We start from the raw sequence: 17,987 nt of genomic DNA, 5'->3' as shown, positions 1-17,987 counted from the left end.
GAAACGAATTACTGTCGCTATTCGGAATCGAAAATACACTACATGGTGGGCTGCCTTTCTCTGTGTTCTGTCTGTATAGTGCTGGTAAGTCTTCGCTTAAAGATAAATGCTGTTGTGTAATTTGTAGAAACTCGCTGTGTTATGGCACTTATGTGCCATCGGTTGGTTGCGTGACATGTTTACTGTGTTGAAATTCACTTCATTAATATTTACGGTGCTCTTTAAGGTAACAGTTTGAGAGTGGAAGCCGAGCTTCACTGCACTGCTGGTTGATGGTGCTAGCAATGATGAAGCGTGCACAGCTTAGGGAGGCATTTTGTTGTCAAGTGTCTGGCATTAACAATTTATTCATGCTTTGTTGGCTGCTAGGCATGTACTGCCTACGTGATATTGTATGACAGAGCAGCAGTGCAGTCAAAACTAGGGTATCCATTCTCTGTTGACTTGGGGCAGCACATGTCCAACATGGAGTGTCAGAAATGCATGCAGTTTTGAAATGTGCTGATTTAGTTGCAGGTCCCAAAATCTACCATCAGACTATATGCTGTCGACTGTGACATGTGTCATCCAGGGAAATTCCTTGCAGATATTACTGCTTTACAGTGTGTCCTCAAAAAAGTGCCTCTCTGGTACAACCGGTGTCAGATGACTGAGTACTGCAAAATGTTGTTGTTTTTGTCCTCTGTTGGAGTGGCACATACCCACAGTGGGGGTTGGCCAGGGTGCCTTGTACAGTCAAACAATTGTGAAACAATGCCTCGTGTAAGGTAGCCTAGGTTGAATTTCGTGTTAAAAAAAAAATGTTATCAAAATGTTGTTTAAAAAATGTTGTCATGTGCAGTTTATGAAAAAGAAGGAAAAGTTCTGCAGCTCATATAAAGTAAGTAATGTACTTTAAATCACAGAACACGTTAAATACCTCAGGGTTACGTTTACCTGAATACTTAACTGGTCAAATGATGTTGACTTAATTACCGTGTAAGCTTACCATTGTCTTCAGTTTTTCTAACAAAATTTTAAACATTCTTTGTCAGCTACAAGGGTACAAGCTTTCCTTTGGCCTGGTGGTTGACATATCTGAGGTAAAATGCTTGGGAAATAGGCGTTTGCCCCCAACTTGGGTAAAGCGATACACTTTGTGCCATGGGGCTCTTTGGGCAGAAGCTGCCCTTATGCCATAAAAACTCATCATCGTTCTCCATCATCACTGAGAGAAAACTTGCATTTAACCAATATTAGGCCTGTTTTAGAATACACGTGTGTAACCTGGGATCAGTACACAAAAGAAACCTCATGGATGAAATAGAACGAGCTCAAAAAGAAGGTCCTCGGAATGCACGATTTGGGGGCGGAAAGGTCGTCGTTGCGAATCCCACATATATTTTGGGTTTCGTCTCAGTAATTTTATCCTTACGAACATGCCAAGTCATTTGACACCACTTGGAACATTCTGTGTCAAATGGGTGGCCCACAAATTTTATGCAAATGGTGGTCCGGGGGTAGGGGGGAGTTCCACTTTGGTGCCCAGTATACTGGCACATGCACGGTGTTCCTTATTTATTTGTCTAGGTTGTAGAAAATTATCCTGCACAAACCACTGGTCTATTTCAGCTCATGCACAGACCACAGGGTAGCTTATGACAGTCTGCATTTTTCAATAAGAATTTAAACATCGGAACTTGCCTGAATTGTCCAGAATCGGCGAAGAACTGCGCTCATCTGTGTGGAGAATTTTCGTCTGGGTGAGCGGAGCAGCAGCTTCGGCAGGCTGCACCACCTGGGGTACTGCGAGACCTACCCCAGCTACAAGCAGGGATATTGGTTGCCTCGCAGTTCACCAGATGGCGCAGCCTCTCAAATCGGCTATCCCGTTCACCTTGATGAAAATGCTGTGCACAGTTGACTCCAGTTTTTCAACGATCCTGGGCAGTCCAGGCAAGTTCTGATGTTAAATTATTTATTGAAAAGTGCAGACTATCATAAGCTACCATGTGGTTTGTGCAGGGAAATTTTTTACAACCCGTACAGGTAAATGTGGAACACCCTGTGTATAACGGATCGAAAGTACACGTATCAGTTGAGGCGCTACACGCCTGTTGTTGCTATGTGATATAGTGTGGTCATGTGGTTGCTGTTTTGGTCAATTTGACCTTCATTGCAGACAGACACGTCCTTGACAAATGTAAGTAGTAAGAGCTAATGCTCTTAAAATAAAACTGCCCCTAATGATGTGATGTGTGCACCTGATTTTGAAAATGCTATTGAAAGCCTTATTCATTGAGTTTCGTTTTGTTTTTGAATTTGTTAATTGATTCATAGATGGACCTGTTCTACTGCATGCACTGTTTAATATATATATATATATATATATTCCCTTTTTATTGTTATTTGAATCACTGCACCCGCTTCTTTTTCGGGAATCACTGCACCCGTTTCTTTTTCGGTATTGTTGCTTTGAATGTTTTTGATGCTACATTAACAGATGTATTCATGTGCTTTTACAGCAAACTCCTTACCATGTGACCCTCTACTGCATCTAAACCACCCTACAATAATGTCTTACTGGCGATGCAGGCATACGTAATAAATAAATAGACTTCAAAAGGCAGTAGTGATATACAGTAATATTTGCACTCATTCTGAATGTTTACTTGTGGCTGTTAAATCTTGTTTGTGTATTGAAACTTGTGGAAATAGACATAGATGGAACATGGTGCTATGATCTTACCTTTTAGAAGGTAAAAGGTGTAGCATGCACATGAGCACAGCATCTCTCATCAATTCTGCAAGTTTTCATGTCATTGTGCGAGGTTCCCAAAACAGTTTTGTATCCTTTCGGTTCGATGTGCACTGTCTGTAGAGCGGTTTATTGGCACCTTCAAGCGCCGGCGACGAAAAAAAAAAAAAATGTTCCAGGCCACAGGACTGCATAGCGTAGGTCCGGTAGAACCCCTGGAGGAAAGTTTCTACCTTCCAGCGGTTAATGGTGCTGAGCTACACTGCAAGGCCTTACTAACTTACTTTAGCAGCGAGTGATTGAGGCATTGCACTGAAAAAAGCGTTATAATCGGGGTTTTTTTTTTGTTTTAGTGGCAGCAGCAGCAGCTTGATGGGCGAATAAGTGCAAATGACATTTCAGTGCAATGAGCGCACATTAACTCACTGACTTCACTTTTTTTTTAGCACTGCTGGACTTCCATAGCAGTTTAAGTTCTCACTTGGAGTGCGGGTACTCAATGAATGCATATTTTGCTCTAATAGGTGACTAATAAAAGAAAGTTGAAGATGAGAGACTAAAGGTATTTACTTACGCTCCGAAAACGATAACTGCAAGTTTGGTAGTTGCTGCGGTGCTCTTTCGGATCCATCGCATGTTGTGGCTGATATTTGATAGCTATGCATCACTGTTGTCGGCCTCATCAGTGGTGATGCTTATCTTATCAGAAAAGTGCTTTTAAAAGTTGATTTCATTACTGTAGTTAACATCATCATCAGTGTCAAAAAGAATGCCCATTATTTTTCATTAGGCTGTCCCCACATTTGATCCCTATGATGGCTATCTTTTGTGTCACAAAACAATATAAATTATCAACAGATGTAGCAAGAATAGTTGGAATAAGTGGAACTGTTGCTGCGACCTATCAAAAAAGTATCCAACATTCATACAAAAGTTTTTCATAGCGTGTTATCTCTGGACTGCTGTAAAAACCGTAGGCGCCATTTCAGCAGCTTTGGTAATCTGGGCCTGCTATTTGTGGGCGTGGATCTGATGTCTTTGGAAGCTAATAAGTTAAGGGCCTTAGACTGATGAAATACTAATCTCACAACATTCTACTTTAACCTCTGTCAAACTTTGCATGTGTTTCAGTTGTCTGTAAAGAATGACGCATATGTGAACTAGAGGAGATAAACAAATAACATATTGCGAAGAAGTGACTGATTTTGAGTGTTTTAAAGTAAAAATTATTTCTTTAAGAAGTGCTAGATGCATTGTGCAGATTAAGGCATCACACTCTAGCTTATTGATTATACTTCCAAACGAAAAAAAAAGAAAACTCCAGAGTGGTAATGCAAAACTTTTCAAAAATTTATTGGTTAAATACGCTGGTAACACAAAAAAGAATACAAACAAAACAATAATAAGCCACTGCATTGAGCCAGAAATTGATTGCAAAAAAAAATTAAAATGTACAAAATGTTGCATACATTCTTAGCTGCCAGTCTTGCAATTTTCAGCTGTGCACATAATACAGTGCACTTTTCATGGCCTTTCAAGTTAGGCAATATGACTGCTGTTCACAAGAGAAAGCAGTCACATAGGATCATGAAATGGAGATAGATATGGGACCTGCTGCATGTTACACTTGTCCTGGGTTCTGTTCTTTTTTTATAGCAGAGCTTGCGGTTCGTGCTCTTTTCTTTCAATTGGTAGTAATAAAAATAAAAAGAACACTGAAAAAACTCTCAAAGGGGGTGTGGCCTTCCTTGACATCATCGTAATCAATAATCTACTGTCGTATTTGGTAACATATCTTGGCAGTATGTTCCAAAGACCATAAAGCACCTAATAAAACCACTCTCGTCATTCACAAATCAAGCGCACTACATAAAATACGATATGAACTGTAAACCGAAACTTGTGCAAGCGCGCGCTTATGTCCCGGGCCTCTGACACGAAGTCTTGCAATCGAAACTGAGATCCAACCATTACATGTGGTTTCCTAACTCGCCACTGCTGCTCTAAAAAAAAAAAAAAAAGACAGCATTAGAACCGACTAAAGTGCTCAGTGTAGACATTAGTTTTTGAGGAGTGCGCTGTGAAGTGGACACCAGGATCAGTGACCGATGGACTACGTCTGGTCAAGGTTTCATTTTTCACATTGCCTCCTTGCGTTAGAAAATGAAAAAAAAAAAACTGACACCAAAGACATGGTGTTACAGAAGCCAAACAGCTTGTCCGCCCGCCTCGTATTGAATTTTTTATGGCTTTTTCAAAACGTGGGCCATATGTGACCCATGGCTTATGGCGCAGTAAGGAAAGAGTTAAGGCAGTTAAGTAACATCAATGTTTCGCAAGGTCTATTTGAAGTTTGTTGCACATGCATAACTTGTAATTTTTGCTAGTAGGTTGTAGATTCCAGTATTTTATGGCCTGTCATATGCACTGAAAATGGCACGAGGGCACTTTCCCTGGCTGGTAGTGCCAATTCAGTGCCCTTAGCTGGCATGCCAATGTCGAAGCTCTAGCACCCCGGGTGCCAGCTACTAAGGATGCTTGATGTTAAAGGGCCTTTATGCAGTGGCTGTGGCTTAGTGTTCTTGTGAAGTAAGTAGGTGCTACACTTGCATTTGTTCGCAAACGTTGCTGCAGGTGCTGGTTTTTGTGTTGCTTACTGGCGTTGGCTGTACAATCAGGCCAGCAGTGTCATGTTTGCACTCGCTGCAAAGACAGCTGGGGCCACTCGTGCGCTCTCACACTGTAGCCACTGTGATTTGGCAGGCTATACTTTGAGCCTTTGCATCAAGCGTCCATGGTACTGTTAAGCTGAAATGAAATGTGAATGTGATGGTATGGATGTGAATTAAGAAATATAATCATTTCAACTTATAGTGGCTCACTAAGGCTGTGACTACTACTGAATTTGAAAAGTCTACTGATTTTTTTTAACTTAATTTTTTTTTGTGGCAGTCAGAAGCTCCTTTCCTGAATATATGAATACAGCCGTGCCCCGTTAATCTGGAAACTTTGGTTCCCAAGCAAAACTGTCCTTAAAGCGAGTTGTCCATAATAATGAATTACAAAAAAACAATCAAAGAGAACGCTTTGTTGTGAAGTTCTGCTTTTGTGCATAGTAGTAGACTGTAAAGTGTGAATTAGATGAAACCTTGGTAGTTGGAAGTGTATTCTGGTCACCATTATCTTTTAAATAGCGCGGTGCAGTTTGAAGCCCATAGTGGCATATTACATGCGTAATGGCGTCTCATGGCATGATGGCATATCTTCTACTTCAACTCTTCGCATCCTATGTACTGGTAGTACATATCCACGCATAGTCACTGGCAGGTGTTGAAAGTGGCTTCATATCAAATAATGAATTGCAGCAAACTGTAAGGAACGTCAGCTGGGTACCCTGGCACTATAAAACAGGAAAGCAGAAAAAAAGGGCCATCACTGAGGCATTTGCCCTTTCGCATTGCCTTTCGCTGATGTTCTACTTTCAAAATACCTGAAAGGAAATATCTGGTTGGGGCAGTCTAGATTTGGTGCACATCGGTGTTTATATTAATGAGACAGAAATACACGGGCCCCAATGGGCTTTGTGCATTTTTGCTCTGTAAATTGTCCGGACAGCGAGTGTGTATATTAAGGAGGCGTAAATGCATTTAAAACTTTGGTCCCCGGAAAAAATGTCTCAGTTCAAATCGTCCATATCAACGGGGGTCGTATTAGCGGGGCACGACTGTACCCAGCTGTGGCGCTGAGAAACACAGCAGAACAATTTAAAACAAAATTTTTTTTGGTATGTTAGTTTCGCTTTCTCATTGTAGGCAGCACCTGCAAACCCTGACATTGGGGGGACATGAAACATAATCAGTACAGTGACTCTATGAATCTCAAGGGACATTATGATTGTTGCAGTGTCTATGTGGCGTGCCATGGCAATAATGAGTGTGACGCTAACTGAGGTACATAGGTTCTATTAAGCTATAGATAACAGCACTAAGGTGGTTTTAAAAATTTAATATCAACAAATTAATACACGTGATATTGATCACAGAAGTCACCAGTCGCTTTTGTCGGCAGCAGCATGCCGATAAGTACAGTAGCAGCTTTGGTTGTGTGATTTCGTTTTCGAAAAAATTTAAAATGGTGATCATGCAAGGTTAAATAATAAAAGCAGCTGTAATTTACTGAAAGAGCAAAAAGTAAGCTGCCTCTAGTTGATATGAACAAAAATAACTTTGTATGACGCTAGGGCGTAGCCATAAAATGCAGTAAATTCACTCCAGGCGTGTGCCATGTTAGCCACAACTAGAGAACACAGTGTGGTACTAATCTTCTCAGACCTGACCTTATTTGCCCATTTAAAATATAAATTCCTGCCTAATCTGCCACTTCTGCCCTTGTTATTGCCACCATGTGGTGAGATATACCAGAGTATGCCAATATTTTTACTGATCTCTGTCAGTAGACTGCCTCTTTAATGACCATTACTGCTCATCATGCTTGTCAGTTAAACTTGTGTCATTTTGTTGTGTACTGAAGCCAAAACCACCATTGTTAGAGCTGTAGCCTTCTAGAGGTACTATTAGCAAGAAAAGTAAATTGACCTCGAAAGCAACATTAAAGTGTTATTACAGAACAGCTCAACAATGTCTCATGTCGACTACGAGGAAGGGACGACCAGCCAGCACAGCAACTGTAACGCAAGGGCTTCATTTGTCTTAATAAGATTGGCAAAGAGAAGTCCATGCCTTATTGGGGGTAATGATACATGCGTGCTGGCAGTGAGCACAGCCCTCTTGCACGAATGTGCCTTGCTCGCGTGGAGGGGCTTCACCTGGCTTAGATGTGCATCCTCTACAAGCAAATCAGTCAGAAAATGATGAGCTCAACAAGCGTGGCCTGCCGTTCTCAGTGCTTACCAACAGAGAGTAAACTCTTATTGCTTTGCTAGGTTTCAAGAAATAAAATTTCTTGTGCTTGCATTCTTGAGCTTGCATTTGTAGGCCGCAGTTACTACGACCGTTAAGCTACTTGTCAGCCCATTGCATTGCCAAGGCTTTGTCTAGGTGCACTGTTTAGTTTATGCTAAGGGCATGCTGAGATGTGATGAACTGGTGACAGCCATGCGCAGTGGTTAGTTGGTTTTTTTTTGGCTGACTTAATAGTGACAGGCATGCTTCCAAGACACCTGTATATTGTCTCTGCTCCCGATTTTCTTGCAGATGCAATGTGTGGAGGTTATCGGGCTATTTGTGACTGCCTTCCACTATCGAGCATGATCGTTTAGTTTAATCATGCCGTGCTTGCAAATGGTTACTGTTGGCTGTGTACACTGTGTGCCAGGTTTTGCGCAGCCAGAATGCTGCATATGTGCATGTGTGTGTCCAGTCCTCCTCGTCTGCATTGTTTACATGCTTTGTATTAGGCGAAATATAAAATTCATGGAAATCATTTCATGAACTTGTGTCCTTTGTTGTCATTTTTAATTTTAGTGAGGAAGTTACTGCACCAAATGAAACCGTTAATGGTGGCATGAAGCTGTGCAACCATATAATTTGTTTTATACCTTGCAGTCTCTTGTGAAAATCTGTGCTAAGGACCAACTGGTCTAACCAGTTTGTGGTGAAATTCCTTTTTGAAAAAAAAAATGGAATCAGCACAAACCAGTTGCTCTCATTTAGTTAATTTTTTTTTTGTTTTTATTTGTGCATTTCACACAGAAATGTAGGGGCTAGGGACCCTTCACAAGATGGCTTGACAAAGTTCTTCTCCCACTTTAAACCACTGTACATGTTTTTGCCTTTCACCTGAGATGTGAATTAACCAGTATGTAAGGAAATGAAAATGGACTTGCATGAGGCAACCTCTGTCAGCATTGAGTTAACAGAAAGTTGTAGCATAGTGCGACCCGCTACCGTGATCCACTCCCACACGCCGCCAGTGCGCATGCACTGATTGGTTCCCACGTGGCAGGCATGTGCACAGCTTGCCGGCACCTGGCACCCTCAGGATGATCTGCGTGTGCGGTGGCTTCCCGCGGAAATAGATAGAGCTGTGCTAAGCTATGCTAAATCTTTATATTAGAGAGTTATAGCATAGCACGATCCGCTACCGTGATATTCTTCCGCAGGGCGCCACTGCATGCGCGGAGATCACCCCGAGGGCTCCAGGTACCGGCCAGCGGTGTGCACACTTGCCCCGTCACAACCAATCAGCGCGTGCACACTGGCGGCGTGCAGAATCGGATTGCAGTACCGACTCCAGATCACGCTATGCAAAATCTTTCTGGTATCGCGCAACATGGCAGCTTACTTAGGTTTTGTCCTTTTCTTAGGCAAACGTTGCTGGAGTTGCTGGAGTACAGTTCTTGTGTCTCTTGCATTGTGATTGTTGTGTATGTACGTCTACTTTAGTTCCAATCATTATAAAATAATGAGCCGCCGCGGTGGCTCAGTGGTTATGGTGCTCGGCTGCTGACCCGAAAGACGCGGGTTCGATTCCCGGCCGCGGCGGTTGAATTTCTTTGGAGGAGAAATTCTAGAGGCCCGTGTACTGTGCGATGTCAGTGCACATTAAAGAACCCCAGGTGGTCGACATTTCCGGAGCCCTCCACTACGGCGTCTCTCATAGCCTTAGTCGCTTTGGGACGTTAAACCCCATAAACTACCCAACCATTATAAAATAATATACTCTACAGAGTGCACGTGCTCTTCAGTGCTTGTGAGAATTCTTATGCAGGAATAATATTCTCCAGATGGTGCCACTGAAAAGGAGGCTTCGCCTCCAAAGCGGCAGTGCCTTGGTGATGAAAAAGAGAACGTGACTGCTCATTCACCAGGGCTTGCAACGTCACGAAGGTCAAAGGAATCTGTATCAGCATTCGGTGAGATATGCTTCATGAGTTCATAGAATGTGTGAGCTGCCATGGTGGCTTTGTGGTTACGATGCTCGGCTGCTGACCCGAAAAATGTGGGTTCAATCCCAGCTACGGCGGACGCATTTTGATGGAGGAGAAATGCTAGAGGCTCATGTAGTGTGTGGTGTCAGTGCATGCTAAAGAACCCCAGATGGTTGAAATTATCCGGAGTCGCTCTAGGACATTAAACCCCATAAAACCATAAAATCATAACCAGTTCATGGAATAATAAAACCATTTCATAGAATGCAGATTGCATTTTGCATGTATTTCTTTTGTGTGAATGTGTGCTACCTTATACGGATAGAGGTTTTTGTAGTGGTTTTGAGTGGCGGTCGAGAAGTGTTTTAGTTGCCTCCTAAACCATTCTGCCATTTGAATTGAACCTAAGCAAGTGCTATGTTACCTGCTTGAATTACGTAGCTCACTGCAGACTTTGTTTCTGTATCTTGTGTAAATGTTCTGTTGAAGTTAACATTTATAATTACAAGTAAGTTATTACTTCTGGATGTCTTTCTCATGCTGTTACCCTTGGTATGCAGCATGCTGTCACAGTGCACAGGTTGTTGTCTGACAGTTGAATTACGTTACAGCTGCAGGCTTTGCAATTTTAATTCATTGCTATTTTGTATCGGGAAAATTCTCAGTTCGGGACAGGAAAGTTTGTTGCAGTATTCCTTTCTCTTTAAATGTGACTTTGCTTGGGAACTTAATGCATTGGGATAGAAAGTAAGGTTAATGTTGTAGCGGGGAAGAATTGAAGGAGCTAGAAATGTTTATTATTTTTTTCCTGTGCACAGTGCATCATAATGCCGCAATTGCAATAATGATGGAAGGTAATGCTTCCGTTTTTTTCTTGAAGCAAAGGTTTTGGCAGGCAGTGTTATTTAAAGAGATGCTGACAACAAAATGAAGTTGGCTTGTATCAATAGGTTACTGCATTCTAATGACCAAGATGCTATTTCACTGAAAATGGAGCTTTTGTTAACTAAACAAGCACGAAAAAAAGACAGTTGTTGCCATCACCGGCCGATTTCACAAGTAAGCTGTGGTGCATATATAGAGTATTTTGGGCACGGATCCCAGAATCTAGGATGCACTGCAATTTACTGTAGTTACTCTCATAATGAACGCACTTTTTTTCCCGAGAAAGCCGAAATTTTTGGGGATATGATTATTATACTTGGTTAAATATTAAGAAAAAATAAATTAAAGTGGCAAATACAGGACAAAAAGTACGCTGGTACATTAAATACTTCATCCGGCACAATTCGCCTTCAGAAGTAAAGGAAACACGCTCTTTAGCACTGTTTTCGTGTTCAAAAGTGCAGTCACAGCATCCCTAATTGCATCCAAAAGAGCACAAGTAGAGTTCACTGTAGCACAGCTTGCAGCTTTCAGAATGAAGCTGAACCGCAACAAGTTGCTGCAGTCTTTCACATGGCAGATCGAGTAGAGAAACCATTCAAAACAGAGCGCCTGATAGCATTTACTATCGCCATCGGCATGCTGCATGCCAAAAGGAAGGAGTGCGTTCACTGCCTGAGGGGAAGAAAAAAAAAATGTACTTTTTGACTGCCAAAGTAAGGGGTGCATTTGTTATGTGAGTGCGTTCATTACATAAGTAAATGCGATACTCCAAAACGAGTCATCATGGAGTCCATTTACGGTGTAGACGTCACAAGTTTGAATCGAGTGGTGGGAAAATTTTTAATGCAATTTTTTCCAAAACAAATGTGCCTTTTGCTGCAGGACAAACATCAACGTTGCCAGAAAGAAGTGAAGAATCAATTTTTACTGGACGAAAATTGGATAGAGTTGTCCTCAGTCTCTTTAAACAATACTCACCACTGGACACCTTGGTGGTCTTGGTGTCTGTTATAAGATGTTGTCAAAACTAAAATCAAATGATACGACATTGCCTAATGAGCCTTAGCTACAGCCAGTGCTAAGAAACTTTGCTCTTGAGTGACTGTAGTGTGTAATTAAGCCATAATTAGGGGTGTGCGAATATTCGAAATTTTTGAATATAATTCGAATATTACATTTTTAGTATTTGAATTCGATTCGAAATCCAAGTATTCGTGTTGTCTCGAATATTCGACCCGACGCGAATATTCGTATCAAGCCGAATATTCATTGTGAGCACCGGTGTTCATTTCGGTCCGTAAGCCCTATTGACAGAGACATAACAACAAGGCGGCGCCCAGAGCAATGCGCATTCCTTCCTCCAAGGGCCATGCCGTAGCTGACTGCGCTGGTGAGCTTCTTTGTGGCTATACCTGCGAAGCTGGTATAGTCAGAGCTGTGCACAAAATACCTCGCAATACGAGCCAGTTCAGTGCCAATTGAGAGGTCATTTTCTGTGGCTGGAGAAGTCGTTTCAGCTAGAAGGGAACTACTTCTGCCTGACCATGTGGAGCAGCCGGTTTTCCTTCACGACAACCCTTTATGTTCATCCCAGCAACATGTTTTTGTGCTTATGGCAAGCTAGCCTTGATCAATGCCGTGTACCAGCCATCTTCTATGATATTTCCACTCTTCTAAAAACAATGTTCGGGACTTTGATACTTTTTGTGCAGCCACACACACCTTTTGTGCTCATTTCATCACTGATAGTTGAACTGTGATGTTCTTGGGTGCTCAAAAAAAGGTTTTGTAGTGGTTAAATGCGTCTATGCTTGATTATTCGATATTCGATTCGATATTCGGAGCCAAGTATTCGTATTCGAAGAATTTGATATTCGCACACCCCTAGCCATAATTAGAGATAAAATGAAAATAGGTGGTGCTGTCCTTGGTATCTTTTTAATGGTGCTTCTTAATATTTAGCATTTGTAGTCATGGCATCATGTTTAACTTTGCATAATTTTTTGCAGTACACGAAAAAGTGCGTACAATTGGTTTGGCAAGTCTTCAGTTTTTCTTACTAGACTACTTATACTTAGAGCCCTGTGTTTATTGTACCCTGAACACGTCTTAAAAATCGGGCGAAACCCGATTTCTTCCCAAGAATGCCCGTTCTGTACTACGTTTCATACATAAGGTGCAACGCTCTGAAAGGTGTGGAAGTAGTCTGCATGAAAAAATAAAGGTAGGCGTGTTACTCTGCGCTTGTTTTGTGGCCGAGTGGTCTAAGGCACGTGAAAGCAATAGCGTGTCGACAGCAATAAGAGTGTATTTAATCAGGCTCATGACGAATGTATCATGTTATAAGCCTGCAGGCAAAGCATATACTATTTCTTGCTCACCACAAGGAATGCGCTACTTTTTCATTGCAGATGTAGGCTATGTAAACAGGAGTGCTAACTTTGACAACGTTGTACCTGGTGTATGAAACTGAGTATAGAGCACTGTCGCGATGGAAAGAAACATGAACAGAGCAGTGCCTAGGCGCTCCGCTCTTTTGCATTTCTTTTCATCACGCTTCGACTTCAGTGGTAGCAAAAAAGATGCTGGAGTCGTCTGTGATGCATTCTGGGACGATTCTGAAGTCTTCCTCTTATCACCGAGCTAAAAGCGTGATTAAAGAAAATTCGAACAGCAGAGCATGTAGGCGCTGCATTGTTCACGTTTCTTTCCTTCGTGATAGTACATATATGTGTACGGGAATGAGGGGCTTATTAGGATATATGTATACATGAAAGGGCATAGAGAGAGCATATGTTTTCCTGAACAAAACCGAATATACGTACAAAAATCAGCAGATATTCTGCGCTTATTCCAGAGGAGTGTTCATTTAACTGGTGATCTTAAACCTCTCTTAATGCTTCTTATTCATGACTCAGCTTAATTTGAGGATATGTTCCAAAAGTAACTTTTAGAAGCGAAAGGCCAAAACGTCGATACTGACCTGGCATTTATTGGGCATAATGCATCTAGCGCTATCCATTGACATCCTTCTCCAGGGCTCTTGTCCATTCAAAATAGCCTCCATGATGTTTAATGACTCTTTTTGCAGTGTACAAGGCAGGCAAATATTGCATGCACGCGAAGTGCTGCTATAGGAGAATGACAGTTTACGCGACCATATAACTGCAATAGATGAGAAAAATATAATTTTAAGAATTTTTTTCTGTGAAACCTGTTACTTCCATGTTTGTGAAATCTTAACCCTTTCACTGCCACTCCCGAGATAACTCGGGCTACCACATATACACACCCCCTGCCTCTCCCGAGTTAACTCGTTTTGGCTTTTTAACTCACCCCCTGCCGCTCCCGATAACACTCATGTAAAAAAAAAAACGATGCTTGCATGTAGCGCCATTTGTGAAGAAGCCCCATAAATTCATAAATCTTGTAGGGTAAATTTTACACAAGAGATGGCACGCATGTTTCCACATCCGAGTACCTAGCTTCATTTTGGTTTCAGCACAGCAGCCATGTGAGGCAGTGTGCCACACTCGTCCGCGCTTTGACGGACGAAGAAATTCAAAACTGCTTATGAATTCAGAATCCAATGAGAATGAGGAAGGAGCCCACCTAAGTGTCTTGTCGAGTGATGACAGTGATGAAGACCCCCTGCCACCGAAAAATCCGCGTGAGAAGAGGAAATCCGATGGGCCAGATTGGTGCTGGAAGATTTGATTCAGTACAACTAATATCTATAAGACTATCCTGAATAAACATGTCTACATGTCCTGCAGAGCATTTTAGTGCGTTACTAGCAAAATATTTCTAGGAAACTAACCTGGAAAAAAAACCCGGCAGGGTGTGTGCAGCTGTAAAAAAACCTGGCAGTGAAAGGGTTAAGCAAAAAAAAATAGGGCTTTTTGTGTCTCACACAAAAAGGAGCAGTAAATTATCTTTTGCTGAAAAAAAAAAGGACCCGAAAGAACAAATTATGGAAATTTTTGCTGAATAACCCATTTGTACATGAATTTGAACTAAAAAAAAATATCATCCGATTTTTACCCCCTGAATTCTAGAAAAAATAAAGCCCGAAAACTAAGGGCCGTACATATACATAGATGCATTTGGTATGATGTGCTCAGCTTGTGCACATGCACTGGGAGAAATACGACCTGTTAATTTGACACTGAGGAAAATGCTGCCCAATTTTCGCTGTCCATGAAAGCTGATTCTCTGGCTCTTTCCAGCTATGTTGACATTTGTATGGCCGTAAAAGTTGCATTTATAACACGCTGGTAAAACATGTACTTGGATATGGGAAAATTGTTTGGGATCCGTACACCGCTTCTGACAAAATAAAAATTAAAAAAGGTGAGAAACTCGCTTCCCGTTTTATCTACAATAGATATCGCCGAACCGATTCACTGACCGAATTATGTAAGTTAAGTATAGAGTACTGAACAAAGATAGAAAGTCTGAAGTTTCTTTTTCTTTTAATTCATGGTCATTTTAATATTAATACGTCACACTATTTTGCAATACACATTAATGAGACATCAAGACATCGCCATAGCATGTACTATATTCCTGTGCCACGTTCTTATAATGATTGTTTTAAGTATAGCTTTTTTTTCTCAAGCTATAAACAATGTAACATGTTGTCTGATTCCACTGTAAAAAATAATTCCCTCGATGCCTTTCTAGAATGTCTGAAATCATGCCTGGACCGTAATACACCAATATAATAGTTCTGCCTCTGCACGTGCGTTTTCTGATTTACTGTTTGATTTTTGTACTTTTATGTCCAGTTCACTCTCTAGTGTGTTTTGTGTCGGATGTCGTAGTTGTGAAATGTACAGGCTTTGTCAAAAGTCTAGAGCCCAGGGGGTTCACTTCCAAGCTTTATACTGGGACTCCAGGAGCATTCATGGCAGTCCTACCTATTGCAGGAGGCAGTACTAGAAATCTTCTCATGTCCAGGAAATTTGGAGCGCTCGAGATCCATTAAGAACGACACAGTGTGGCTTGAAAGAAAACCCCCTGGGCTCCAAACTTTTGACAAAGGCTGTACCTCCTTTTGAATGTGCAATTATTCAATTTTCCACTCCTGTAATAGCCTGCACAGGCTGACAGTATCAATAAATGAATGAATTTATCGCCGAAAAAAATTGGATTAAAAAGTCTCCTTGCCAGTGTATTCAAATTTGCGACATCCTTACTGAAAAAGTACGAGCTGGCACTGTTTTGAAGTAAATGATGATGCAGCATAGCCTCCGGTATCTGCAACCAAAAATCAGTGTGTATGCATGCATTTTAGTTTAGAAAACGGCTGCTGATGGAGAGACGTGTATTATAAAAACTCCATTTTCAGTAATAGTGGCCTCTTTGATATTAGAACACGGTACCCTGTCGATACAGGCTGTCCTCAGTGTCCCTTTTACGAGGTGGTGTGTGGGGGTTTAATGTACTGAAGCTGCATATGGGTAGAGCTCTTTGTTTTTGGGTAAAACCCGATTTTATCCGATTTTTGCACCTCAAACACATTTCTTAAAAATCTGGTTAAACCTGATTTCCCCCTGACACAAGGGCCAGGATATGAGGGGCTCGTTATGATACATATATACCGGGTGCCCCAGCTAAATATAACCAAACTTTTAAAAAAGGCGAAGTGTCCCAGTCCAGTGAAACCAACTGAGGGTTGTTCATAGTCGCGTGGCCTAGTCTTGAGTATTTTTTTCGCTCTTCAAAGTTCATTAATTAGTTAAGTTTAATTAGCTAACTTTTTAATTATTGACTTTAGGAAGAAAGTTTCAATGAAAAAATTTTAAATCGCCTCGAAAAACCGCTAGTAGTGCTGTTTCCGTCAAGTTAAGATTTACATAGCTTCATTTATTGGCCCTAAAAGAAAGTTGTCACGTGACCAGCTCACTTCTCTGCCCTAATGTGCACCCAAAGTCTCATCGAGGAGAGGACTTCAGAAAAAAACGGATTTTATTCTTTAAGGCGTGTCTTGGGACGTTGAAGTGGCTCAGTTGTCATGTGGAAGCTTTTTCTTATTGTGTGGGTTATGGTTAAAGGCCAGTAAAAAAACTACTTTACGTAAATATTACTTTGCTGCAAAGGTCTCAGTAAGCTTTTCTCAAAGCGATCTACAACTTTTCCATTGAAACTTTGTTCGTCAAGTCAATAATTAAAAAGTTAGCTAATTAAGCTTAACTAATTAGTCAACCTTTGAGGAACGAAAAAAATACTGCAGACTAGGTCACGCGGCTCTAAATAACCTTCATTTGGTTTCAGACGGCTAGGACACCCCGTGTTTTTTAAAAGCTTGGTTACATTTAGCTGGGACACCTGGTATATGCATATATATGAAAGGGCACAGAGAACATGCATTTTCGTGAACGAAGCTGAAGACACTGCATGATAATTGGCCTATATTCTGCTATTCCAGAGGAGTGTTCTTTCAACTGGTGATCTTAACCCTCTCTTAACGCTTGTTATTCTTGAGGTTACTTATTTTGAAGATACGTTCAAAAAGTAACTTTTAAAGCAAGATGCCAAAATGCAGGTACTTACCAGGCATTTATTCGGCATCATGTATTAAGTGCTATCCACGCTAATGATGTCCTGCTTCATGGATCTTGCCATTTAAAATAGCCTCTGTGATATATAATGACTGTGTTCGCAGTGTACAAAACCAGCAAATCTTACATGCATGCGAAGTGCTGAGTGTGAGATTGACAGTTTACACTGCGAAATAATTGTAACAGATGAAAAATCATCCATTTTGATAAACAGGTTTTTCTGCGCAACCTGCCATTACCGTGTTGTGAAGTATTGAGCAAAACATAAGGCGTTTTGTGTTCCGTACAAAAACGAGTGCTAATAGTAGATTGTCTTCTGGTGCAAAAAAATTACCTTAAAAAACCCGAATTATGGAGTCTTTTGCTGAATAAGCCGATTTGTACCATAATTTGAACTAAAAAATTATCGCTTGATTTTTTAAATCCCGAATTCTTGGAAAAATAAAACCTGAAAACAAAGGGCACTACCTATGGGCTATGAAGGACACCATAGTGTAGAGCTCTTGAATAGTTTCAGTTGTCAGGGTTTCTTTAACATGAACTGACTTTGCACAGCACATGAACGTTTTTACCTTGTGCCTTCATTGAAAGATGACTGCAGTGGCCAATGCCCTCTTTTTGTTAACCTTGTGATGCCCAGGCATTGAAAACATCTGGTAAAAGTTGTGAGCTTCCAGGATTTCATCACTTATTGTCACTTCAGTGCAGAAATGTAAAGAACTACGAGATTTGTTGAGAAAAAAAATTTATTACAGCATAACTAAAATGAGCTAATTTTGATGATTCCTGAATTTCTAAGGATGATAAAACTTCGTGCAAATACACAGGCCTATATGATATATTTTAAAAATTCCAAAACTCCTCTGTTACCTGCCAGTGCACATTACGGGCATGAAAATTTTAGGCT

At 41.1% G+C, this 17,987-nt stretch overlaps 1 protein-coding gene and 1 non-coding gene across 3 annotated transcripts in view; both read left to right on the top strand.

The window, feature by feature from the left end:
- The window catches only part of LOC149352255 (uncharacterized), a 95,024-nt gene that overhangs the window by 1,098 nt on the left and 75,939 nt on the right, over nt 1–17,987 (top strand). For both annotated transcript variants that reach the window (XM_089581410.1, XM_089581409.1), the window contains exon 3: nt 9,483–9,611. In XM_089581410.1, coding sequence (XP_089437536.1) covers nt 9,483–9,611 — 129 coding nt within the window. The remainder of the gene's footprint in view (nt 1–9,482; nt 9,612–17,987) is intronic.
- TRNAS-GCU (transfer RNA serine (anticodon GCU)) lies at nt 9,168–9,240 on the top strand. The gene has a single exon. It is a non-coding gene; the product is annotated as a tRNA-Ser (tRNA).

This window comes from Amblyomma mixtum, chromosome 3 (genome assembly GCF_055824585.1).
Source record: "Amblyomma mixtum isolate Tamu chromosome 3, ASM5582458v1, whole genome shotgun sequence".
In the NCBI taxonomy this organism is placed as follows: domain Eukaryota; kingdom Metazoa; phylum Arthropoda; class Arachnida; order Ixodida; family Ixodidae; genus Amblyomma; species Amblyomma mixtum.
The sequence above is the reverse complement of the archived record's forward strand: the minus strand, read 5'-3'. Positions and strand labels throughout refer to the sequence as shown.